The sequence below is a fragment of the Boleophthalmus pectinirostris genome, unplaced genomic scaffold (assembly GCF_026225935.1).
Source record: "Boleophthalmus pectinirostris isolate CB_2022bp ecotype Guang Dong unplaced genomic scaffold, ASM2622593v1 HiC_scaffold_2, whole genome shotgun sequence".
Taxonomy (NCBI): Eukaryota; Metazoa; Chordata; class Actinopteri; order Gobiiformes; family Gobiidae; genus Boleophthalmus; species Boleophthalmus pectinirostris.
In genome coordinates this window covers 17,862,432-17,888,140 of record NW_026571152.1, presented here as the reverse complement: position 1 = coordinate 17,888,140, position 25,709 = coordinate 17,862,432, and the positions used below count along the sequence as shown (strand labels likewise).

The 25,709-nt window shown below is 41.5% G+C and overlaps 1 protein-coding gene across 2 annotated transcripts in view; it reads left to right on the top strand.

Moving 5' to 3' along the window:
* wwox (WW domain containing oxidoreductase) overlaps nt 1-25,709 on the top strand; it is a 180,870-nt gene that overhangs the window by 12,270 nt on the left and 142,891 nt on the right. For both annotated transcript variants that reach the window (XM_020932138.2, XM_055155434.1), the window contains exon 5: nt 11,774-11,880. In XM_020932138.2, the coding sequence (XP_020787797.1) occupies nt 11,774-11,880 (107 nt within the window). The remainder of the gene's footprint in view (nt 1-11,773; nt 11,881-25,709) is intronic.

Below are 25,709 nucleotides of genomic sequence, written 5' to 3'. Positions count from 1 at the left end.
TTAGAATCACTTTATTCTAAATTTTTCTCATTTTGGTTATCCTGGTAGAACTAGTGTATCAGTTGTGTTGTTCTGTTTTAAACGTGGTTTAGCACTAGTTTAGAAATATAATGGTATTTTTAAAATCTGGTTTAAGTCTGTTGGTACTCAGAATTCCAAATATTTCCTTTGATGCTGTTGTCCCATATCAGTCCTTTGAAGGATTGATATGGCAAACAACAGCAAAAAGGCAAGAGCATGTAGTGAGCTATCTGAAGATTGAGGACTGAATCATGATGTAATCTGTCTTTTTTTACATACATTTTCTAGTACTTTTCTGTGTAAATATATACTTTTTTTTTTTTTTTTTTTTTTTTTGCAGAACCGCTGTGCAAGCACAGTCTTGTGAGTGTAATTTGAGTCAGATCATAGATAATGAGAAGTTTAAAAGCTTTTGACATGCCCTGTTTTTAGTCGACTAATTGATTGGCAAGACCTGTCTTTAGTCTATGAATAAACTATAACTAGGGCTGTAGCCAACTATAGTGTAAGAGAAGGTGCAACTAGTGCTGCAATTAGTGTTTGTCTTTGAGTGCTTCATTGACATAAAAATAAATGAGTGATATATTTTTAAAATGGTTAACGATGCTGCTGATTTCTCTAGTAGTGTAGTTAGGGGCAGTTTAAGGACTCATGCTGTCACTGATGATGGTGTGGACAAGAGCACTTCCTGGTTTCAACTGTACAAAATAAAAGCAATGTTAAAGGTGCACTGTGTAACATGTCTAGTGGAGGGTCCGACACCTGATGTCTCCATGGTAATGTTATTGCTTAACTAGAATGTTCAACAGTATAGATTACAAGGGAGGCAAGCAGTTTACAGCACAGATCTGTCGAGATTATTCACAGAAGGAATAGTTGTATTTTTGTGCAGCTTTGTCTATCTGTATGTCAGTTGCAGTTAAATCTATGTGATTTGATTCCCTGCTCATCATGTGAGTGAATGATGAAATGTGTCAGTGTGTGTCTAAAAGTGTCCAGGCTGTTTTGGCCTCAGGCTCCAGTTTGTTGGGAGAGTTCATCCACAATTTTTTTTAATTACACTATCCCAGTTCATGTTTAGTGTATTTAGTTTGCTCTTCTGTTTTTATGCTGTTTGTAATATCCAGTTTCACAGTACAAGACTTCTGCCACGCTCTGTCTGACTCCAGCCAATGGCAAATTCCCCTCTATTTTCATGTGGGGGAGCATGGAAGAAGTGTGATACCCATCTTTGAATAGTCAAGAATTTCATCCCCTTGATATAGCTGTAAGTAACAGCAAGTGCCCATTGAAAAGTTGAATGTGGTACCTATTAAAAGTTATGCATACCCTGTACGCACTGTTTTGTTACTAATATCTAAACCTAGTACTTTTTTCATTGTCCACTTGGCGCCCTCCTCCTCCCAGCGTACTCCTGTCTTCCGTAAGCAAATCGAAGGAGAGTTTTATTTTAAACTGGCACCCCTGATGAATGTGTTTATCGGCTACGTAATGAGAAGCAGTTCTGGTTGGTTAGCCAAATTATTCAACTTTATTAACCTTGAATGAAATTTGCTATGCACGCCCAAACCGGTGCAACGTGCATGCTTGGGGGGCCAGAAGGGTTCAATAATGATTACAAAGCTAATATAATAGAAGGTGCATACTCAGATAGAGGCCAGGATACATATGTGCTTAGGCTGTAGGTAAAATAAAACGAAAGGGCACAGGGTTATTGTGTGCGCGCATGGAGTTTATAGGCCTATCCAGTTTACAGAGCGCATGATGAGGGGATAACAGTTACACTGTACGGGTTTTGATGACAACTACTAAAGTGCTGCAATGGTGCAAGCAAAAAAAGTTACAGTTTAAGGTGCACCAGAAAAATTTTCGGTTGGAGGTTAAGTTACTTTCTTGTCACCATGGATATATTGTTAGTTTGCCTGGAGTGTTTCAGAGTATAGCATTAATGCTACGTTTATGTGGTCCTCAGGAACAGTTTTTTTTTTCCCCATACTGAACGCTCATACAAATTGGAAAAACATCTCTGACAACTTTGACCAAAACCTGCTCCTTGTCTTTATCACCTGATGTCACCAACTGTGTGGAGACGGATTAAAAATCAGCTAATTTGTCATTTTATATAAGCCATTTCAGCTCTTGACTCAAAGTAACTATTTTAGTGGGTTACTGTCAGTTTGCCTTTCGCAAGAAAGCAGTATTTGCACAGGCAGAGCTGGCACTCCTCTGTAAATAAGAAGAATGTAAATAATAAGAACATTAAACAAGTAAACGAATAACATTTAGACTAACAACCTCAAATCTTCTGGTTAGCTCTATAAATTGCCTTTAAACACTGTTAATAAGTGGCCTCAGTATTATTGATGACATCAAAATCCTGACTTTCCGAGATAAAATCACAAGAATGCAAACAAGTTTGAACCCAGAAAACCACATGAATGCAACATAAATGTGTGTCTCATGGAGTCAAGTTTGTGATGTGACCAGGCCAAGTTACAGTCATAGAATATATAAAGAAGTGGACTAAGGGGGTGTGACGTCACCCATAGCGTTCAGTGCCACTCAAATGAAGCTCCTGATGCTGACGGTTAAAAAAGTGAATTTGGAGCCAGGCTCCATATTTGGAAATCTGACAGCGAATGTCTTAGCAACCACAAGAGCTAATCATGAGTGAGGTCATTGGGGGCTTACTTAGCAATGAAACGCACTAGGTGTCAATCAGACACCTAGTGCGTTTCATTGCTAAGTGTTGCTATCACTAGCAGGAGCGACCTCGGGAAATAAAGGCATCTGATTGGTCCATTATTTATGTTCATATCTTGATTTAGGGACAAAATAGTGAAATGAAAAATTCGGGATCATGTAGAGCGGATTAATATGAACATTTTAAGACCAAAATGACGACGCTCACCATAGCTGTTATTGTACAGAGAGAGTGGTGACAAGATCCCAATGTAAATTAATTGGAGCTAGGGTCAGAAGGAGCCAGAAGAGCCCCCTGGATGCACTTCCTATTTGGAACGATATGGCTAGAGCGTTAGCTCTGTCCATTCATATATACGGTCTGTGGTCCCAGTTCAGATCTGTGGAGAGCCAACTGTAAGAATGCACACAGTAAGAATGCATGTTTTTCAAGTTGTTCATGCTTAAGGCAACTTAAAAAGGTGTAGTAGGTGTTATAAAGTTATATCTAAATCACATAGTAAAATCATTTTACATTGTACTTTAATGTTCAATTGTTGGTACCAACAATATCTAGAAGAGCAGCAAACAGATTGGCTTGCTGTGCATGTTTTCAAGTTTTGCATCAACATACTTAAATAATCCCATCTGGTTATGTATGATGCCTTGTGGGAGAGTTTACACCCAAACAAGTCCACTCTCTACTTTATTATTCCCGAGCGCAAACTTTAAAGCTTCTACATCGCTTCCCACTTAAAATACGCCGTCACTATTTAGATACTTAATGGGCAGCAGTAAATTGTGTTAATTAGATAGTAAAAAGCCAGTGAAAGGAAGAGTGTGGCTGTGCGGATGAGCAATGGGTTGGGAACAAGACATTCAAACATGTCCTATTTTCAAAGGTGGTTTAAGTGACATTTCTTTAGTGGTTATTTCATTCAAGCAGAGAGGAGCCAGATTTTAAAATTTTACCTAAGAGCCAGGGGAGAATTCATGAAAATTGTGCACTTCAGGAAAAGTTTTTGATTTTTGGCAGGGTGTTAGGTATGGTCCTAAGGTTTTCAAAAATCCATTGAAAGAAGTAGGGGTGCGCCCCCTAGTGGCCAGTGTACATAAAATCCAAAATGGCCCCTGCCGAAAAGAGAAAAGGTTATATCTCCACTTCCTTTAGTCTTAAATTGTTGTATAATGTAATTTTTCTACTTTGTTTGACACAGGAAATTCAATCCTGATATTTTCTAGTTTTAGTCCATTTTTATGTTAAATCTATTAGTGTAGTCATATTTAACTAAAACTTAACCTTTAACTTTAGTGTCAAAGATCACATGTGGTGACCAAAAGGACCACTGTCCTGGTCCATGGTGCCAGAGTATTCCATGTGTTACACCCAGAGACATGTGCGCCTTCCCTGGGTCAGACTAGTCAGGCTGGGCTCCTAGAGCCTCTCTGGATTCTCTGGCTCCAGTGGGTTAACCCTAACCTTCTAGTGGGGGGAGACTTCTGGTCATCTACAAATAGACAGTGAGCTTTCCCTGAGTTAGACTAGACAATTCAATTCAATTTAAAAAGTTTATTGTCCATTTTCATATGAAACATATGAAGAATTGAAATAGTGTTCCTCACTCCCAGTCTGCTAAATATCATCATCATCAGAATCATCATCATCATCATCATCATCATCAGAATCATCATCATCAGAATCATCATCATCAGAATCATCATCATCATCATCAGAATCATCATCAGATCATCAGAATCATCATCATCAGAATCATCATCATCATCAGAATCATCATCATCATCGTCAGAATCATCATCATCATCGTCAGAATCATCATCATCATCAGAATCATCATCATCAGAATCATCATCATCAGAATCATCATCATCATCATCAGAATCATCATCGTCAGAATCATCATCATCAGAATCATCATCGTCAGAATCATCGTCAGAATCATCATCATCAGAATCATCGTCAGAATCATCATCATCATCATCAGAATCATCATCATCAGAATCATCATCATCATCAGATCATCATCATCATCAGAATCATCATCATCAGAATCATCATCATCATCAGAATCATCATCATCAGAATCATCATCGTCAGAATCATCATCGTCAGAATCATCATCAGATCATCATCATCATCAGAATCATCATCATCAGAATCATCATCAGAATCATCATCATCATCAGAATCATCATCATCATCATCATCATCATCAGAATCATCATCATCAGAATCATCATCATCAGAATCATCATCATCAGAATCATCATCAGAATCATCATCAGCATCATCATCATCAGAATCATCAGAATCATCAGAATCATCATCATCAGATCATCATCATCAGATCATCATCAGAATCATCATCATCATCAGAATCATCATCATCATCAGAATCATCATCAGAATCATCATCATCATCAGAATCATCAGAATCATCATCATCAGAATCATCATCATCAGATCATCATCATCATCATCAGATCATCATCATCATCATCAGAATCATCATCATCATCATCAGAATCATCATCATCAGAATCATCATCATCATCATCAGATCATCATCATCATCATCATCAGAATCATCATCATCAGAATCATCATCAGAATCATCATACGCAGATTCCTGCTTCCTGGCAGCCTGGTGGTTATAGAGGGGAGAGAGTTCAGTATCCTAACAGCCTGGTGGAGGAAGCTGTTAGTGAGTCTGGTGAGGCTCCTGTACCTCCTCCTGGAGGACAGGAGGCTCTTGTATCTAATCCCAGAGGGCAGGAGGCTAAACAGATTCTGTGCAAGGTGACTTTCATCACTCACAATCAGACTGACTGACTGGGCTGGAGCCAGAGCACCAGGGATGCTCCAAGGGTTATTCCTGGTGCTACTCCCAGAGACAGGAAGCCTTCCCTGGGTCAAACTAGTCAGACTGGGCATCTGGAACTCCCTGGTACTCGGACTCTGGTGGTGGAGAGTCCTGGTTCTCTACCCAGGGACAGTAAGCTTTCCTGGGGTTAGACTAGTTAGGCTGAGCCCCTGGGGCCAGAGCACCAGAAATGCTCCAGGGGCCACTCCTCGTGCTACACCAAGAGACAGGGAGTCTTCTCTGGGTCGAATTGTTCAGGCTGTGCTCCTAGACCCTCCCTGGTACTCTGCCTCGGGCAAGTCTGGCTTGGGCCACCACACCACCACTACAAGACATGGCGCAAAGGCGTGCACCCACTCCTAAGCCCTCCTCCTGGTGAACTAGAATGATTACATTTTGCAATGGACTCTACAACAGGAGTTTTCAAATTGGGTGAATTTAAGCCTCCTCTTAGAGTAGGTAAAGACAGCCGCCCCCCCCTTCCCCAAAATTCAAAATCTCATCCGCCTGCCCCCCCCCCCACACAGGCCCCACACAGAAGTAAATACATCTTTTGTGTTCCTGATGAGTTTCAATAACAACTAATAATATATTTTTTAATATTGTATTTTTATAAATTAAGTGCATTCATAAATATTTTTTGCAACAGCAAATCATTTCCAACTTCATGCAGCCTAATTGAGGTGACTTTTAACATCACTGAAGATCAGTAGGACAGAGGACTGACACAGGACTAAACCAGGACTTGGACTTGAGAGAGAGAGGGAGAACCCCGAGCCCACGGAGCACAGTGTTAGCAAAGCGTGATCGGGCAACGACTTCTCTTAGCCCAGTGGGGAGTGGAGGTCTGTGCCAGTCCTTTCGGCTGCGGTCACCCGATGTTCTACGCTGGCGCACCTTTGAGCCCATCCTGACATTCAGTCCTGGTTCAGTTCTGGTTTAGTCCTGGTTTAGTCCATTTTAGTTCTAGTTCATTCCTGGTTTAGTCCTCCTGGTTCAGTCCTGGTTTAGTCCGTGTGCGTTGTGCCTCCCCAGTGGCTCTTTGGTGCCTCCCAGGGGAAGCGGGCCTCACCTATTGAAAATCCCTGCTCTACAACATTCTAGTAAAATCATCTGAATCCGATGGCAAAGCTTGGGTAAACTGGTCGAACACATTCTGGAGCATCTCATAGGACCAGGAAACAATTTCTGCACCTTATTTGACTGAAATAGCCAGTCTCTGGTAAAGGCTTTTGCATAACAATACTTTTCACATTAAAATGATGGTAACATGTTCAATTTTTATTTTTTAAGAATGTACATGTGGGTTTAGAGGTCTGAATGATGTTTATACAGTATGTTATTTCATTTCAAACATATGGACCGTTTTTGAAGCAAAAAGTGGCTATAACAATACATTTGATATGAAAAAGCCTTAAAACAAAAAGATAATATTGAAATCACATTCCTTTTATCAAGTCAAGTAGAAAAAAAATCATTATACATCAATTTAAGACAAAAGGAAGGTGGCATACAACCTTTTCTCCTTTCGCTGGAGTCCATTTTGGATTTCATGTATACCAGCCACTAGGGACCACACCCCAGCTTGTATCCATGGATTTTTAAAAACCTTAGGCCCATACCTAACACCCTGCCAAAAATCAAAAACTTTTCCAGAAGTGCACAATCCTTATATTTCACAAATTCCCTCCCAACTATAAAGTATCCATTGTGATTGTGAATGGATTACAACAGGCAGGGATCCTGTGTAAAAATCTCCCAAGTTGTTTAACGAAGCTACCATTAATGAAGAAAGGGTTATGCCCTTCTAAACGAACAATGTGCTCAGTTTCAACTTTCTACACTATGACTATGAAACTTGGTAGAGGGTACACCACTTTCTTGTTTCCATGGGAAAGTTGTTGCTTTGCCTTGAGTGTTTAAAAGTATAGCATTAAATGTATCACAAGCTTGGAGTCAGGTCATGCTAATTAGCTATTCTGCTATTAGGCCTTTTTCAATACTCACTTCCCTCTATGGCCAACAGAGGGCATAATACACATAAAAATCTTCAGTGTCAAACTGAAAGCTGAAATAGTGTCCTGCATGCCAATACATCATTTTGTGCTTTAAAACATGAACAATAAATCTTGTTGGTTTGTCTTCCTTAAAGCCAAGTTATATCATTCATATTCCTGTACTGCTCCCATGCTTTTTGTGCATAATCTAATTTGTGGCCACTGAGATAAGATTACCGGAATAACCCACAAGTCTTAGAATGATCTGAATCGACTCCTGTTTGGCCAATTGTACAACGGAGCTTATTTGAGTTAAATGGCTGTTTGGATGCAGATCAGGAGGCAAAGAGAAGGCAAATAAACACGTTTAGCGACCAGGGTGGTAATGATCTTATTACACTGAGCCAATACACCTGTGTACGGGGGGATCCAGAGAGGGGCGGTGGGCCAGCCACGACAAACAAAGCGTGAAATCACTAAATCACACTCATTATTGTGGATAGCACGGGGGCCAGGATCCTAATGTACCATGAAGAGCATTCACTGCTTAATAGATATTTTTTTCCTCACATTTTTGTATGCATTTTTCTACATTACACCAAAGTACATTCTGAATAAGTCATTTAGGCATTGTGTTCTAGGGATGCAGAATGTACAGTTATTGTTAATGCAGAATTAAAAGGGAAACAACCGGGCTTCCTATTACAGTTGTCAAACGTATTGAAAATCAGATACTAATCAATACTGAAACTAGTATCGAAACTACATACTCATTTTAGCAAGTATAGATACTAAGAACAGGACAGAAATGAACTTTTCCTAAGTATAAGACCATATAGACTATATGCCCGTGAACCACTATGAAACCTACCTGGACGAATGAGTGCTTAAACACAACACCGCATGGTAATATTAAAGAAAGTAGTCCAATTTAATATGGAAAATCACATTCTATTTTTTTTTAAAAAGATTGTTTTTTATTATTGGTTGATTATCGAGTTTCTTCCTTAGTTTGAAATCGAGTTTGAAATTGTAGTATCTGTGAACACTATTTCCTGCATTATCTGAGTTGAAACCGTGTAGTGTTGTTCAAAATAATTAAGCATCTGGCAGTCCACAATGTTTTCTAATTCAGAATTGGCCAGTGATCATGTAAAGACGGCCTAGTAACCTAAAGCATAACATATTGTTGAATAGGGAAATCGACGTTTGATCAGCTGTCACTTAATTGGTAAAACATGTGCACACTCACCCTAATCTCTAACGGCTGCTCTCACCCATGCATACGGTCACTGTGTCCTTAAGCAAGACACCCAAACCCCATTATTGCCTCCAGAGTTTGTGTACTGATGTGTGATTAAACTGGAGTATAGTTCCTTTGAGAACCCAGTGGAAGTAGAAAGTGCTATATAATGACTATGTAAGTGTTTATTTTACATTATTATCCTGATAACATCACAAGATTCTTTGGCATTGTTTAATAGATGTTTTTACATGGCCAAACTGGTTGGTTAGATATAAGATATCATGGACCTTTTTAATGATACTTAGTAGACAACTAATGTGTTAAAGAGGGGGTATTATGCAAAATGTATTTATTTTTTTTAGCTTTCATGTTATAATGTTGTTCCTGAAGAAGTTTTAGACATCTGTGTCATCTATGCATGCTTCAGTAATTTATCTCTCTCGGGCCGTATTTGAACACTCCTGTGTTCAAATCATACTACATACCATAATATAGTATGTAGTTTGATTCTGTCCAATGTTCAGCCCACAAGCCTACGTTATCCATGCTCCCACATATTAAGGTTTTCAGCTAATATAGCATTTTCTAAACAATAAGCGGTAACATGGTGATTTAAATATGTTAATGTGTTAGCAGTTAATATCCCATGGAAGTAAAATTCCCCCCTTTTAACTATATCTTTGATGATGATTGGACCAGTAAAATGTTGGTTAGATATAGTAAGATCATGGACCTTGTTACTAATAAACATGACTACTGTGTTAATTTGTGGAAAATACAAAACAACCTATACCTGAGTCCAGGCTCTTGTCCCTTCTCTGAGTCTGAAACTCCCAGTCAGCGTCCAAGTGCACACTTGTAGCTCCCACAGTGCTTCCTGCCTCTCTAGGCTTGTAAAACAGCTTGTGGCACGTGCCGATTAAATCCCCCTTTTGTGTGACCCTCGTCATGTTCCACCATGGCAGTACAACTCACTTACAGGCTGCCTGCGATGTACACCTGACCAGAAACCCATTGGAGCAGGGCCCTCTGTGTCTGCAACATGGGCGAGAGGGCTGGGAGAGCACCATTCCACTCTCGTTATTTCACAATTAATGTCGAGCCCTTGTTATTTGTCATGGCAAACACAAGGCTGCTGCACGCCTGCCAGTGTCGCTGCCATATTCTAATTTGTTCTCCATTATGGAAAACACTGGCGTCCATTAATTTCACTTTCATGCTTTGTACACACAACAAGTGAGGGGGGAGTGTTGTTGTTTACAGCTAGGAGGACCAATGTTCAATGGAAAAAAGTCTCTGAATGCTTTGATTCATTTTTAGTATTTTCATTTGCCTTGATTATTTGTTTTACAGTGGTTATTTTAAATGTCCTGTACCAGATTTATTTGACCGAAATTTATCTTGCATCAGTACAGAAATATTCTAAAGCAGGTAGGTAAAATCAGGTACTGCACCTTTTATGTTTTGTGATGAAAAAGTTAAGGGGATGAAAGTGCAAAAGGTACTCCCATTTCTTCTGCTATGAAAATATTAGAATTTCCATATAACCATTCATGTGAGGCAAATCCAGTAACATAACACAAAATACATCAGGAATCAAACCTGCTACAGGTTAATGGGCAAATATTCAAAAAACACTGAACCACTACCACAGCACTAGAGCTTAACCAGGACAAAACCGGGAGTTGAGTTCAGCTTGGATGTCCTAGATTGTGTAGCTTTATGAGAAGTTATACAGATTTTTTGGTTTATTGTGCCTTGATAATGCATTTTACAAAAAGTGTATGTAAAATTGTACAGAGGGTTTCTGTGTCAAATGCCCTTTCTCTTTCCCCTTTACCTCTCCGCTCTTTAAGACTGTTAAAATCTTTGTAGTAAATGAAAGAAGCCTACAGCACAGATTCCTTGGCCTGCTCATGCCGTGTTGTTTTTATTTTCATTTCCCTTTGGTGCCGCGAGCCAAATGATCTGCGCTCTGTGCTGCCGTCCCCTCCATTAGACCTAATAAGGTGTCATATAATTTAATTCCATGCTTGGCTTGTCGGAAAGCCCCCCTCCCAATCCTACAGCCATTTTGACTTTTAATAGATATTAGTCTGTGACACTCTCCTCACAATTAGCCCTCCCAGCTCTGCGTTTTAATGAAAATCAGATTAAGACATATAATACAATTACGCTTGGTATTAATCCGCCTAGTAATATAGTCCCAGTTTTTGGGCTCTGTCAAAGCGCTATAGGTATAAATGTCTGTGTTACAGTGTGGCCTGTATTTAGCCGTGACTAAAACGGGCGGTATCTAAAGGACAGTAAATGTCAAAGGGAATAAAAATATTTCTAAGGAAAAAAGAAAGTTAATCTTCTGAATTAATTCCACCGACGGCTGGAAATGACCCATTTAGACTTTTGATTTAAAAGTGACTTCTCTCTGTCTAATGTCTATCTATAGTTGTGTCATTTTTATCAAGAGCTATGGAGCTGCTGATACAGTGTTGGAGAGCTTGTTTCTTATCAAGGCCTATTTCTGCTGTGAAATGTTACACATAAAGCTTGTTGTGTTGAATGTCATGTCTCTCATATGTTCACTGACTCCTTGTTATGAGCCATGTTGTTTATAATTAATTACGTCACACTAATTAGCAGTAATTAACAAGTAGCGAGTGACCTCCTTTTGCCCAGCATTTAAAGTGGGCAAAGCTAAGATCTCAAACTTTATCTCAAAAGTCTCCAACTAATAATTCAATCGGTTTCATCACTTCTGAGGGAAATGATTAACTGCGAGACCACTGGGTTACTCAATGAAAGAAATTATATGGAAAATTGATAGGTACTTGCACCACCCCAGCCCCCCGTGTCTCCACCCATTTAGATCCGACGCCTGAAATCAAAGTTCTCTTTAGAGAAACTCATCTTTGAACTGCACTTTTTAATCTGTGTGCATCTTCTAGGCTTTGAGACGGCCAGGTCCTTCGCTCTGCATGGGGCCCATGTGATCTTGGCGTGTCGAAACCTGATGCGGGGAAACAAGGCAGCCAGCCTCATCCAGGACGAGTGGGTAAGAACAGTGTAATTATAACTCCTCAAATATGGTCTGTTATAGACTGTAGGGCAGCAATAGTGCACGTCCTTTTCAAACTTATTAACTTTATGGATATATGACTTTGAAGCACTTACCATATGTACACTAGTCCCATGATGATAATTTGTATACACTGTGTGTGTGTGTATGTATGTATGTATGTATGTATGTGTATACATATATATTTAAAGCTCAGTGTGACCCCTAATTGAAGGTTGATGGTTCAGTCCTCACTAGTTGTGACGGTTTGGCTGTTGTTGTCCCCTTTTAGCTATTTTGGAATTATTGTATTATTAATCATCAAATGCAACAGTGGATTTATCCGGTTAGATCCTTCGAACTATGGATAGATGAGCAGTAGGCAGAGCTTTTTATATAGCATGTGATCTTAAGGCTGACCCCTGTTTTGTGGTTTTGTGTTGAGAAGTGTGCGATAAACGGTGCAGGAGGGAGATGGAGATGGGGTGTGCAAGTGAGGGCATCTGATAATTACCTGAGATTATTGCTCTAATATCGCTGCACTGGTGACGTGTCTCCAGATTTACGACTGTGGGAAAATAAACAAGTGAAATGTGGCCGCTGGAGCAGAAAGAATAAGCCATTAGCAGTGGCTTGATTACAGCGAGCAGGACTTGAAGGAGGAGAGTGAGTGCTCGCTGCTGATACAGAGCCTGTGAGAGAGGGGGAGGAGGAAGGGGGGGTGAAGGGAGCCAGAGGAGATCCGCAGTGTTAAAACTCACCCAAGTCTCTAATTGAAGTATGCCCCTGGGGCTGTCAGTGCAGCGTGCCTGTGTGAAATCCACTGTACCAATCTATTAATGTGGCTGCTGTGTGTAAACGAGCGCAGTGCGAGGAGCTCTTATCCAGATACATGCCTTTGGAAACCAATGGATTGTTCCAGCTTCACCTGTCACAGGGCAGTCTAACACAGTCACACTCAACAAAGAACTCTTTCTTAAGGCTAAGTGATTGTTGAGCTCTTTGTTTCATTTTATAGGGGTAAGAAAGTTGCTCAGTTCCAGTTGCTGCATATTTAAGGATTTGAAACATCCAGAGAAATTGTTAATTTACACAGTGCTGTGAGTGTGTGTTGTTTTTGTCTGAATATTCAAAATTCTACATCTGCTATTTTCAGCCCGTGGTTTTTGGACTGTTGATCAATTTTCTTTTTATTTTACCTGAGAAATCCTAGATTTTAGCATCTAAAATAGAAAGTATGACAGATTTTATTTTGCCTCAATGCAAGCATTCATTTCTCATCCCATTTTTATTTGCCACAATATGAACCCATGATAAACACTGTACTTGTTTCTAGGTTGTCAAAATAGAACTTTATCACTCTGATTTTATAACCAAAAACATAATAGTCAATGTGTCTTACCAGGGGAAACATCACTTACACTTTGCTCCAAAAATATACTTGCTGCACTTTAAATTCCCAAAGACTACCCTGTATTTTTAGGGAAATCTTGCAGTGTTCAGCTAATGAATAAAAGCCACAATATCAGAATAAATCTTCTCAGGGGCGACATTATTAATAGATTGAGGAGAAGAATAGCGAGCAGGATTAATCTGGAAGATGATGGATGAACTCCGCTTGCCTTCCCATGCTCTCGTGCTAAGGTCATTCTGATAAGAGCGCATATTTCGAGGCCTCTCTGTACAAAGGGCTCCTGGAGTTCCCCGCTTTGCTGCCAGGAGTGGAAGCCCTGTCCTGATTGCCTGAAACCTTTGACCTCCAGCTACCTGCTTATGATAACTCCAAACTGTGTTTTCTCTTTTACTCCATGCTCCATGTCAGTGGGTATAATGATAGGTCATGGATGGATAATAGCGAGGTCACCGGGCACATCCTTCTCAACCAATTACACTTCAGGAACTCAAGAACACACAGCCTTGCCAATGTAGTTTTGAACAATAGATATCATAGTACTTGTCTCTATATTTAGCCTGTTTTAATTTTCCACAGAGGAGGACAGCACAGAGCCTATGTCTATGTGAGAGTTGGACTAGTTTGTGTTTTAATCATGTGTGAGGAGAGGCTTGCTGCGTTGTAGCTGCACACTGTGTTGGTGATGGCGCTGGAGCAGCCGGCCTAATCGGACCAGAATGGGCTGTGTGTGTGTGTGTATGAAGAGGAGAGCCCTCCAGCAGGCTCATTAGGGGAGTTTAGAGTGGAGAGTGGGGATAAACATTTACACTATGATTGGCTTTTACAATAAGCTTGATGCTGGTTGCTTTTATTGGGTTCAAAGGGGGGTGTTTTTACAGGCTGTGATGGAGCCGCTGTAAAAACAGGAGTGGAGCTGGCCTGCTCAATGTGCTCAGACTAAATGAGATGCATACTGCTTCAGTGTACCACAGTGACTTGCACTTACTTTAGAGCTCTGTGGAGGCCTTCAGTTGAGTCACATTTTGTCCACAACTACTCTTGTGTTTCCCACCACGGCGGCTGCATCCATCTCTATTCCACTCACAGTGCCGGCAGGTTAAGTCGCTGGTTAACAACCAAAGTGTTGCCTGTGCGCCTCAGATGTATTTTTCCTGATTGCCTTTAAAATTCTGCTTATCTTTGAGTCTGAAGGCTCCCTTAGAGAGCTGTAATGAACTCCCCTGAGATGCAGCCCACTGTTTAGTGGGGCAGCCAAGGCCCTTGGCCCTTGACTAGAATACAGCTCTCACACACACGTGCCATGGTCTTATTTAGTAATTTCACTTTTTTTTTTATCCAAAATGCTTATTTCATCCACTGCCCTTTGTACAGCTCATGCTAATGAGATGCTGTGTAAAGGCGTTAATTAGCCAGCCAGCCACTGATTGGTGTGCTTGTTGTAGTTGTGTGGGGCATGTGGCGGGGGTATTAATATGGCTGTGTACCGCTGAACAGAATTCTGTCAGGGTCTGCTCTGGAACCAATTAGGCTAAAGCCCTGCGTCCACCGAGGCCGGAGAGAACAAGCCTGCTGCTCGCAATGTCAAAAAGCAGTATTTACACCAGCTACAGTAGAGAGACGGAAAATGGGAGACAGTCAGAGAGTGAGAGACAGGCCAGTGTGAGTCAGAGAGTCGGGCCAGAGTGAGTTAGTGAGTGAGATGGGCCAGAGTGAGGGAGGAAGACAGGTCAGAGAGTGTGAGAGAGACTGGGCAGACAGTGAGAGAGACTGGCCATAGAGAGTGAGTGAGACTGGCCATAGAGAGTGAGTGAGATGAGCCAGAGAAAGGAAGAGAGACGGAAAAGAGGGAGTGAGAGAAACTAGCCAGGGAGAGTGAGTGAAATTGGTCAGAGTGAGTGAGAGAGATGGAGAAGAGAGAGTGAATGAGTGAGATGGGCGAGAGTGTGTGAGGGAGACAGGTCAGAGAGTGTGAGGGAGACGGGCCAGAGAGAGTGAGAGAGACTGAAAAGAGAGATTGAGAGAGACTGGCCAGAGAGAGTGAGTGAGACGGACCAGAGAGTGACAGAGACACAAACGAGAGCGCGAGAGAGGGACAGGTCAGAGAGAGTGAGAGAGGGACAAGCCAGAGTGAGTGAATGAGTGAGACAAGCCAGAGTGAGAGAGTGAGTGAGAGGCCAGAGAGAGTGAGGCAGACCAGAGAGAGTGAGGGAGACAGGCTAGAGAGACACAGGCCAGAGTAAGTGAGGGTGATGGGTAAGAGAGACTGAGAGACTGGCCAGAGAGTGACAGAGCAATGGCCCAGAGAGTGAGACAGAATTAAAAAAAGAGAGCAAAAGACCAGAGTTTGTGTCTGAGAGAGGGACTTCAGACCCCCTTTCTCCTCTTTTTCTTTTTTTTTTTCACTTCTCTCTACTCTTCTCTTCTGTCTATGCTCAACCTCTGTCTCTCTCCCCCCTCTCTTGTTTCTTCTCTCTCTTTTCCTCTTTGTCTATTTTTTTCTTCTTCTTTTTCTCCCTCCCTCCCTCCCTCCCTCTCTCTCTCTCTCTCTCTCTCTCTCTCTCTCTCTCTCTCTCTCTCTCTCTCGCTTTCTCACCCCTCTCTCTCTTTGTGAGAAGGACTGGATTAGACACATATAAAGTGCTGAGCTGGTCACTGCAGCTGCCTCTGGCCTCAGGATGCTGCTCTTTTAGCCATATCCTTCCCTCCTGATTCCACTGTCTTCTTTATTTAAGACCATCTTCTGAATACCTGTTCTACAAATCTCTGTTTTAACTTTTTGCCCAAAGTTTATCAATTCAGTCCCTGTTAATTTTTTTTTAAACAATCATTTATTAAAACAAGATAAATGACACAAAATGCGTTTTCTGAACCTGTCTGCATATCTGTGGGCTCTTTTTGTCATGTTGTGGTATTGTAAAGACAGTAGCAATAATAATTCTTAAATTCAAAAACAATGATTATTTTTTTCTTTGTGGGTAATTAATCTTAAATGGTGTCTTCCCAGTTGCTTCCAGAGTACACCGGTGTACAATTGCATCTGTAGTTTGTCTGGCTCTCAGGGGAGCCACCTCACATTTTTATCATTTACTTGTTTCTTTGTTAGTTGCCTGCAGTGTGTCTGTAAACTGGGAATAAGAAGAGCCTTCCTCCCTAACTACCACCGCGCCTGAGCTGAGTAAAGAAGGATGAAGCAAATGGAGGCACAATTGCACTATGTAAATGTGATGAGAGAACAGCCTTCAGTACATTTATCCCACTTCCCCAACAAGCGACCACACAAAGCTCTGGATTTACTCTAATACACCTCGGAGAATTCCTATACGTAGCTTCAGTGGCAATGCGGCGCGTGGGAATACTTTGGACTGTTAGTGTAAAGTTGAGCACCACACGGTTTTCCACTAGTAAGCATTTTGTGTGCACATGCTCATATGATTGTGCATGTATGTAATCCACTCTAAGTATAGCGTATATAGGCTGGGCTATGTATGCACTTGAATCCGCCGCACCCACCCATTCTCCTGGTGTGTATTTAAATGCTTGATTATGCATTTTGCATAGCTTTGGGACATGCATCACTCTTCCCAGACTGCTAATAAAGTGACCAGGGAGATGGGGAACCTAAATGAATCCTAAAGTGCCTGGCTTGCATTCCTCTTCCTCACCTCTATCTGCTTAGTTATTCGTAGTGGAGAGAAGCTGTGTAACCACCACTCTTTTCGTTCTCTCTCTCTCCTTCCCTCTCTTTTTTCCCTTCTCTCTCCTCTCCTCTGCCTTCTGTCTGTCCGCTCCAGCCAGGTGCTCTGTCTTGTGATGAGGTGTGGCCGGTCCCCTAATTGCCTGAGCCACATTGAACTATGGGCAAACGCTCTGTGTGAAGGAAGGAATAATTTTGAATAAATCACATAGTTAGCCCGGGCCGCTATTTTCTGCCCAATAAGCACTTTGGCTGGGGCCGCGGCTTCACACGCAGAGGTGGCGCGGCACGATGACGGGTCACTTGCCATAGGTCATGTTGGGGAGGATTGAAATGATTTAAATGATGTCGCTGCCACAGAAGGGGGACAGGTGGAGGAAGGATGTGTAAGGCGGCACCTCTTTGTTGTTTGAAGCTGACAGGCCGCCATCGCTCAGCGCTGCCTGTGAAGCGTACGCCGTAGCCCTGGGACTAGCCCTGCTTATGATGAGTGGGGTGAGAGGTGGCATGGATCGCTTTCTCTCGCCTGTCTCACACTGCCTAACACTGCCAGCCCAGGAATGCTTTTTATTGAAGTCTTGAGAAGTGCTGACCATGGAGAGACAAGTCCAACCAGCGTCTCTTAATGTTTTAAATCAGGAGATTGGCCACTCGTGATGTGCGCCGGCCAAATAAACCCGGGCTTACGCTGCTGTGTGCCAAACAAGCGGCTAATGCTGAATGCAGGAACCATCTGGCAGCACGCTATAACATTTATCTGCTATTAGCCAGAGCTCTTTAAGCGTCTTTAGTGTAATTTGAAATGAGCAGCGTCTCTGTGATCCCATGATAAAGTTCACAGCAGACACACTGGGCTAATTAGATGTAATTCTATGTCTAGAGACTGCAGTGTCTGAGGCTCTCGGATTACAGCATTCTACAGTCAAACACAAGCTGCTTAAATCAATTGTAATATATCATTTTCTAGGTTTGTTCATTTGATGACCGTGAAATCTTGAAATGGCTAATGTTTCTGATTCAGTTGAATACTTTCTAATAAAGAACTTATATTGTGTTGATTTGGCCTTTGTAAATGCAGCCGTTTCAATCTACCTTGACTAAAATGATCTCCAGTTCTTGTAACAGTGCAACTTTGTGCCTGATGAAAGTACGGATATGCATGTGTGTATAAAACACGCTATGACACAGAGTTAACACTGGTTTACAGCTTAATCAGTCTGCATAACCGAGCGCATATTTATCAGAGGGAAAATTCATGCTCAAAGAATCGAACCCAGGCCCCATACATCACCATCAGGCCAAACGACGCACACACAAACAAACAGACACACATATCCACGTTTGATTAGAGCGGCAGATTCAGGCGGCACTAGATTAAAAACAACGTGTCTCTTTACAGGTCCATAAATCAAGCATGCCGCTGAGAGGGGGACTCATTTGCAGAGCGCGCGGCTGAGAGGGGGACCCATTTGGAGAGCGCGCGGCTGAGAGCTGGTGGCGTAGTTAGGCCGCGTGTGACGGATGCTTAACAGGGATGCTTTGATACGTCACATTTTTATCTGTCTCCTTTAGTCCTGCATACAAGAGCCCAACAGTTTATTAGGTACACATGTTGGGCTGTGATTTTTGGTTGCAGAAATTGATACTATTTGATTATTTTGTTTTAACCTTTTTTCCGTATCTCTTGAAGTTGTTGCTATCTCAGAAGTGACAGTCAAGAAATGATTGGAGAGTTAGACATTCTAATCTTAAAATAATCTGTTAGGATTTTTTAAAAGAGACATATCTTGTGTGTTTCTAATTTCATTTGTTCAGTAAATCCTTTTCAGAGGTCATCTTCTTCCACCAAGACTTAAACTTTCAATTTTTCAACTTTCCACAACTGAAACCATAAAATGCTCCTCTGTGCTTTTCAAACACATAAATTTAATCTCTACAAATCTTTATTATGTTATCTTTACAGTAACCATGTTGATAATTGGAATACAATACCAAATACTTGCAATAATTGCTGACATTGATATTAGTATTTTAAAATCCATGGCCATGCCCAAGAAACTGTAGTAGTTAGATACATAGAGATCCTATTTCTTTGTCTGGAATGATGCACAGTAAGACAATAAAATCATCTATTTTGCGAGTATCCTTCAGGAATTTCCAGTCAAATTTGTAAATGCATTTAAGGTTAAAAAGAAAACAAAAATACATTAATTGCAATGAAAAAGAAAATCCAGAGAAAAGCATACACATCTTTTTGTCCAGCTCATGTGGGGTCTACAGGATCTCCTGATTAGTGTTCCCCTGCAGTAAGAGCAGCATAATGCATCCATAATGTCTCTTACATGGCTGCGTAACATAGCATTGATTTTATGTCCACTATCTGAATGAATCACTATGTTACTTATGCTATGCATGTGTTTAGCACACGCTCACATTCTTCATTATTTGTTTCCAGCAATTCACTTTGGGCTGGGAAATATAAGCAAGGTGCATGATGGTTAATTTGTTACTGCTATTTGGGCTGTTGGCACACTAAACAGGATTTTAATGGTGTGTAAAATGTGGTGTGGTGTGGAGGTAATGCATGGGCTCACACAAATGCAGAGCTCACTCCTACTCATGGCACACACACCAAGAATGGGATGTCTTTTTTAAGGCCGCAGCTTTTATTTGATCTTTGTTATTTCTCAGCAGTGTCCATGCAAATTCACACACACTCAATTTTTCACAACAGTTACTCTATAATGTTGGTTGCTGAAATTGAATGTGGAAGTATCCATTTAAATCTATCTAACTGACCAAAACCTGGGTCAAAACTGAGCATAAAATGAACAAATACACAGAGTTCAGTGTATGATCTAAATTAGTCATTCTGAAATTAGTGTTTTGTGCCTGACCTGACAGAACAGAAAAAGCAAAAATGTCATTGTCTGGTTCAGACCGGACACAGATGCTGGCTTTTGTTTAGACTGGGCTTCTTCACAGCTTTTGGGGTGAAGGGTGCTCCAATACCCATCTGCTTATGCTTTCCTGATGAGTGATGTCCACCTCCTCATTATTGGCTGACCGCTTAAACCAGTTCCTTTTTGATTTGATGGAGAGCACATCCATTTACATTCAACAGTTTGGGTTTGGAAAGGATGACCATGATACTGGAGTTATGGTCAAATACCCCTCATCTTCTGGCCAGTTTATATCAAAATTTGTCTTCTGTGTTAGTTAGGTTGCTCTTTGATGGCATAGTGCTGTCTGAGAAGTTCATATTTTTTCTGTTAAGATACCAATATCATTACTTTGATATCTGCCGATAGCCGATGTTAACTAATACCAGTATAGGGATGGAAAATGGCACGAGACGAGAAATAAAAATATTTTATTATTAGCTGCAGACAAGACACAGGTCTCATTATGTCACCAGTGCTGCTTTTACAGCATCTCTTTCGGTGAAAACACAATATAGTGAATATTTGTTTTACCAAAAAAGGCAGGTGCCCCAACTTTAAAGCTACCATCTGTAATTAGACTGGCTGAGCTGACCCTTTTGTCACATATCACCACTAGATGCTATTTACATTACTGCAGGTAATAATACTGATAGTGTGCTTTGGCCTGACAGGGGAAGACCAGAGAGCACAGGTGAGCCTGAACAAAAGCCAGGTGAGAGGGAGAAGGGGAAACGAGCGAAAAGACATTTACTGGTTAAAATAAAATGGAATAACCTTGCAAATGGTAGTTTTAAGGTGCCAATAATGACAAATAATCATGCAATACATTTTTCTTTCTTACAAAAAAAAACAACAATTTGAAACTAAGATATCGTGACATTCCTAGTGCCAATACAACCACATGTATCAGACAGCCATGTTCAGACTGCTCTCCCGGCTTGTTCATATCTCTGTCCCCAGGCACACTCGTCTCCTCTGGCCTGTCACTACAGCTTCCAAGCCGGAGTCCAGGTGTAATTTTCCCCTGCACTCAAACCCAACAAGTGGCACCAGGGGAGAGGGAGGCATATTACAGACCCCAGCATCCGCACTCTCCCCTGGACCACTGAGGGCTACAGGCTGGCTGACCTCTCTGACCCCTGCGCTGAAGGCCCAGAGGTGTCCCAGGCATTTCCTCCAAACTCTTAAGTCTTTATTGGCTTCAAACCTGTACAGTGGGCCACAGGGCAATATCATGCCACATGTTCCACACAAGTAAACATATTGAAGCAGGTTAGGAGGTGGACAAGTAAATACCAAATAACTCCTGCTGACAACCTGAACATAGTTTGACTTTTCACCCCAAATGTCCCTTGCAGTATGTAGTGTGGGTGGAATTTGGTTGGCCATTTTTGAATACTGTCAGATTCATGTCATAGTGTAATTATGTGTTATCTATCTGACATCAAAAGTCTGTTAAATTTGAGATTGCTTTTCAAGATAGTCCAGATAGAATAATGTTAGTGTTACATTTGGCAAGAAAGTACATTGTTCTTTATCATAAGTCAGTTATAGAGCAGACTTGCACAAAAGTGTTGAAACAGAACTCACGTGGTGCCTCAACAAAATCAGCTATTAAGATCAAGCATCATCAAATGGTCAATATCATCTGATCTGGTTAGATCATTGTGTGGAATTTGACATTTGGTTGTTGCCAATACTGTTGTCAAATAGAAAACTAGGTACATCAGTCACATAAATAGGATGGGATTGGACCATTCCTGACATGTTTTACAAGGGTCTTGATCTTTTTCTTCAGCTATCTCTATTGTCACGAGGGCCACAAACTTCCCCAAAGACTCAACTCTGTATTTGATTTTGACAATGGAATAGAAATGTAAGTGAATATTGTTGTTTGTTTTACTGTAAGCCGTAATTTGAGAGATAAATTGTAATTGAATTACATTTGATGATTCATCTGTGGTTAGAGTTTAATTTAGGTCTGTTTTAATTGAATTTTAATTGAAATCAAGATAAAGTAATTTCTAATTACTAATAATCAACTTGGGTCTTTTTAATTGAGTGGTCCACAACCAATCCTGTCAGTAAAACCAGTCTGGTGCCCAGAGTTCAGAATTTGGTGGAATATATTTGTCAGTTTTATGTGTGAAATTAAAAGTATAGTTTATGTTCAGGAAATGTATATTTAAAGTCATATTTCTTATTTATTTGGATCAATCAATATTAGGAAACATCTGTAGTTAAATTATTGTTGTTTGCCTTAATTGACAGGGCAGAGCAGGACACCAGTGACACAAGAGTGACAGACATTCGCCAGACTATTGAACACCTGACTTGAACTCCCAACTCCATTTTAATTAACCTGATATTTGCACGTTATTTAATTGAGAGAGAAGCCATTGTCCCTGCCTCTGTCATTCTAGCAGCTCCTGTGTGGCACCGCTCACTGATCAGTGTTAATTGGCAGCTCTCATCTCTCTCTGAAGGGCACTGCCTCCTATTACCGGACTGTCAGGACTAATTAGACCCAATAAAGCCTCACTCTACAGCGGGATGACTGATGAGTGCAAATACATGTGCTCACCGCCAGCGTGCATGTTTCCGCCAGCCACTCTGCTTCATCGCTTTTTGGAAACCGAATCTGCCAAAGCTAAAGAACAGGAAAGAGCACAGTGGATGTGAGAGATGAGGAGGGGTGAGGTGAGAGAGGTGAGGGGCGGGCCAAAAGTGCATTGATGCTCATCCATTATATCCCACAGCGGCCCAGGGGTCGGCTCCTGCAAGACTGATTTAGAGCGATCAGGTTTGGACTCCATCACCCATAAATCCTGGCAGGAGATGCTGATGGATGCTGGCCACAGAGCTCCCCCCGTGACGCGCGCAGAGCAACACGGAGAAGCGCCGCCGAGACTGGGAGAGCTGCTGGGTCATGTCAGCCAGGGCCAGACAGACAAGAGGGGTCTGAGAGCAGCCCTCCATCCACTCACTGCTCCTGACAGGTTGCCCCAGTGGCATTAAAGAATGGGTTAAATCCAAAGGACAAATTTCCCCAAACAATAAAAGACAATGAAGGTGAAGTATCACCAAGAATTCTAAATTTTTGGAAATTATTGCTGCAGATGCAGTACCTCTTGCAGATCCTTCAGAAAGTTGCATGGTGTTCCCTGTCTGTCAGCTCTTCTTTTATGTGCTAATTTTTTCATAGACATTTGTCCCATTGTTTAATTTGTGTTGTTGTAAATATAAACTCATATGAACTTGCTCATAACCACAGTGAAGCTTAAAATCCTGCTTTAGTGACTCCCAAATTTCCCTGGCACTCTTTATACATTTCCCACACTACCCACTCGGTGCAATAAGCTTAATAGCTCTCTCTATATATAACCAGAGCATTCTTGTGTGATTAATTCTGTGTCTTTCTTCGTGTCTGTTTTGCTATCGTCCGAGGTGTTGACGCATGACAAGGATGGATATAGTTCATTAAAAAGCCTCATGATTACAATACAGGCCTTAATACCAGGAACTGCAGACCAGGCTAGACACGGAAATGGAGAGACGCAATAAACCAGTATCCCAACACACTCAAGGAAAACGCCCTGATTAGACACGCGGACGGAGGGGGGAGCGGCGCAGCACTCCGGCCCTAATCAAGCCCCCCACACAGTCAATTATGATATTGGTATGGGTGGTATGGTGACTAGGCCTATGGGATGATCTGGCCTAAGTAGATACGAACGCGCAGGCTATTTGTATGGACAGGGAGACGTAGTGAGGGCCGCCCAGGGAATGGATGCAAGTCCACAACTCATTTGCAAAATTTGGTTTTACTAGCTAGCGGCTAATGGAGATGAGCTTACGTTAAGAGCCGGGGGAGACGCTAATTTTACATACTGTAGATGCCCAAAAGAGGTCCGAGGACCATTAGGGCGTGCTCCAGTCCGTTGGCTTTGGAAATAAATGATCTATCTCCAAGCGTGTTTTTTTCATTAAAACTTTCCATCTGCATATCATTGGAATGACATCACTGCACATCATGTTTGTTGTTTTTGATTTTGCATTTTAATGAGGAGATATAAAGACTATGGGAAATACCACAATGGTTAGATTTGATTCAAAGGTCCATTATGCAAACTACGTTTGTATAAGGGCATTTATGTTTGCATTTATGTTTGCATTTATTTACAATGTAATTCAAATAACTGATCTTTGGTGGTATTCAAATATGATGCTATCACAATCTGCATTTTGTCACAAATGTCCATTGAAGTATTTTAACCCAATTGGTTGTCTTTACAAAAATTGTCTGGTCTTAAGATGGCAGCCTGCACCAAGGTTGGCTGTTTGAATACTGTTTTTGTGTACTTGGGCAAGCGCAACAAGTTCCTTGATGAAAAGCGCTTTTGAGTGCCTTGAAGGAAAGACATCACAGTAATATGTCGACATTCAGAATACTGAACAAGGGGTAAGACAAAAACAAAACAAAGGCAAAGAAAGACTCAGCCAGAAATAGTTGCTTTCTGGATGGTAGAAGAATGGAATGGAATGAAAAGAATGGAAAAGATGTTCACCCAATAATTGTTTGGGGAGTGGTTTGATTTTCAATCTTGAAAAAGTTTTTTTTTTTTTTTTTTTTTAGTTACGAGTTATTTGATTGGAGAAAATTGTCCACTAATCTAACACCTGTCTATAGTGTAGTTTCTGAGGCAAAGGTAAATATTACACAGTTTTAACAAAATTTGCTTGACACTGAAAACAAAAATAGTACGTGTTTTCATGCGTCATTCGCCATGTATTGTTCAGACAGTTACTTTTTCTTCACAAGAATGTAGCTACATACGCATTTTTATCTCTCAATTACGCTTCCACAGTCATAGGATCTTGATTTGTGTCATAAAGAAGCCCATATGTTATGAAAATGTATTGTTCCCTGACTCATTCACTCATCTCGTAAACAAATTCCTGGCCCACTGCTGTGTCCTCCTCTCTCTGCCTCCTAATTCCTCCACTTTTTCTTGTCCCGCTCGGTATCGCCCCCCCACTATCACCACGGGAGCTACCTGAGGCCCCGGTGTCCAGCCCATTCATCACCGAGCCTGGATCCTCTGCTTTGAGCGGAGAAGAGAGGAAGAGTGGAAGCGAAGAGGCATCCTAACAAACCCTGGTCTGCGGCGTGCATGTGTGAGCAAGGGATGAATGCAGCCAGTGGAATTAATTGCAGCCCGTTACTGTAGATCAGCAAGTTTGCTCCGTTGGCGTGCTGATCTGCCATATGGTGCCCACTAGGTGAACACTTTGATTAATGTTGCCCACTCCCCACTTTTTTCCCTAATATTTGATTCTGATAACTAAAACTGAGCAGCTCATTAGAAGTCCATCCATCCTGGCTCCTCTCCTTGTGTAGGGTTTTTCGGAGCTTTCACCTGAGCCTTTAGGTTTACTATTCCTCATTGTGGTCGTCTGCCTCTGTAGCCGCGAGTCTTTGTGTTGTGGCCCAGTGCAGAGTGAGTGGAGATTAGAGCATGCACACAGGAGGGAGTGCACTGAGCTGCAGAGACAGTGGGAGCTGTGGGCATGTGTCCTGTGCACTTGATTAGGCCTCTGGTGTGTGCAGTGTTTGTCTATTAGCCTCCTCAGCCTCTGGTCCTCTGCGGTGCACTCCAGAGAGCCCCAGTGCACATATGCACACAGGCAGATAGTCCAGTAACAAGAGCCCAGCACCTGCTGCAGTCACAATATCAATAGGCCGACTGGAGGTAATAATGCCTTAGCAGGG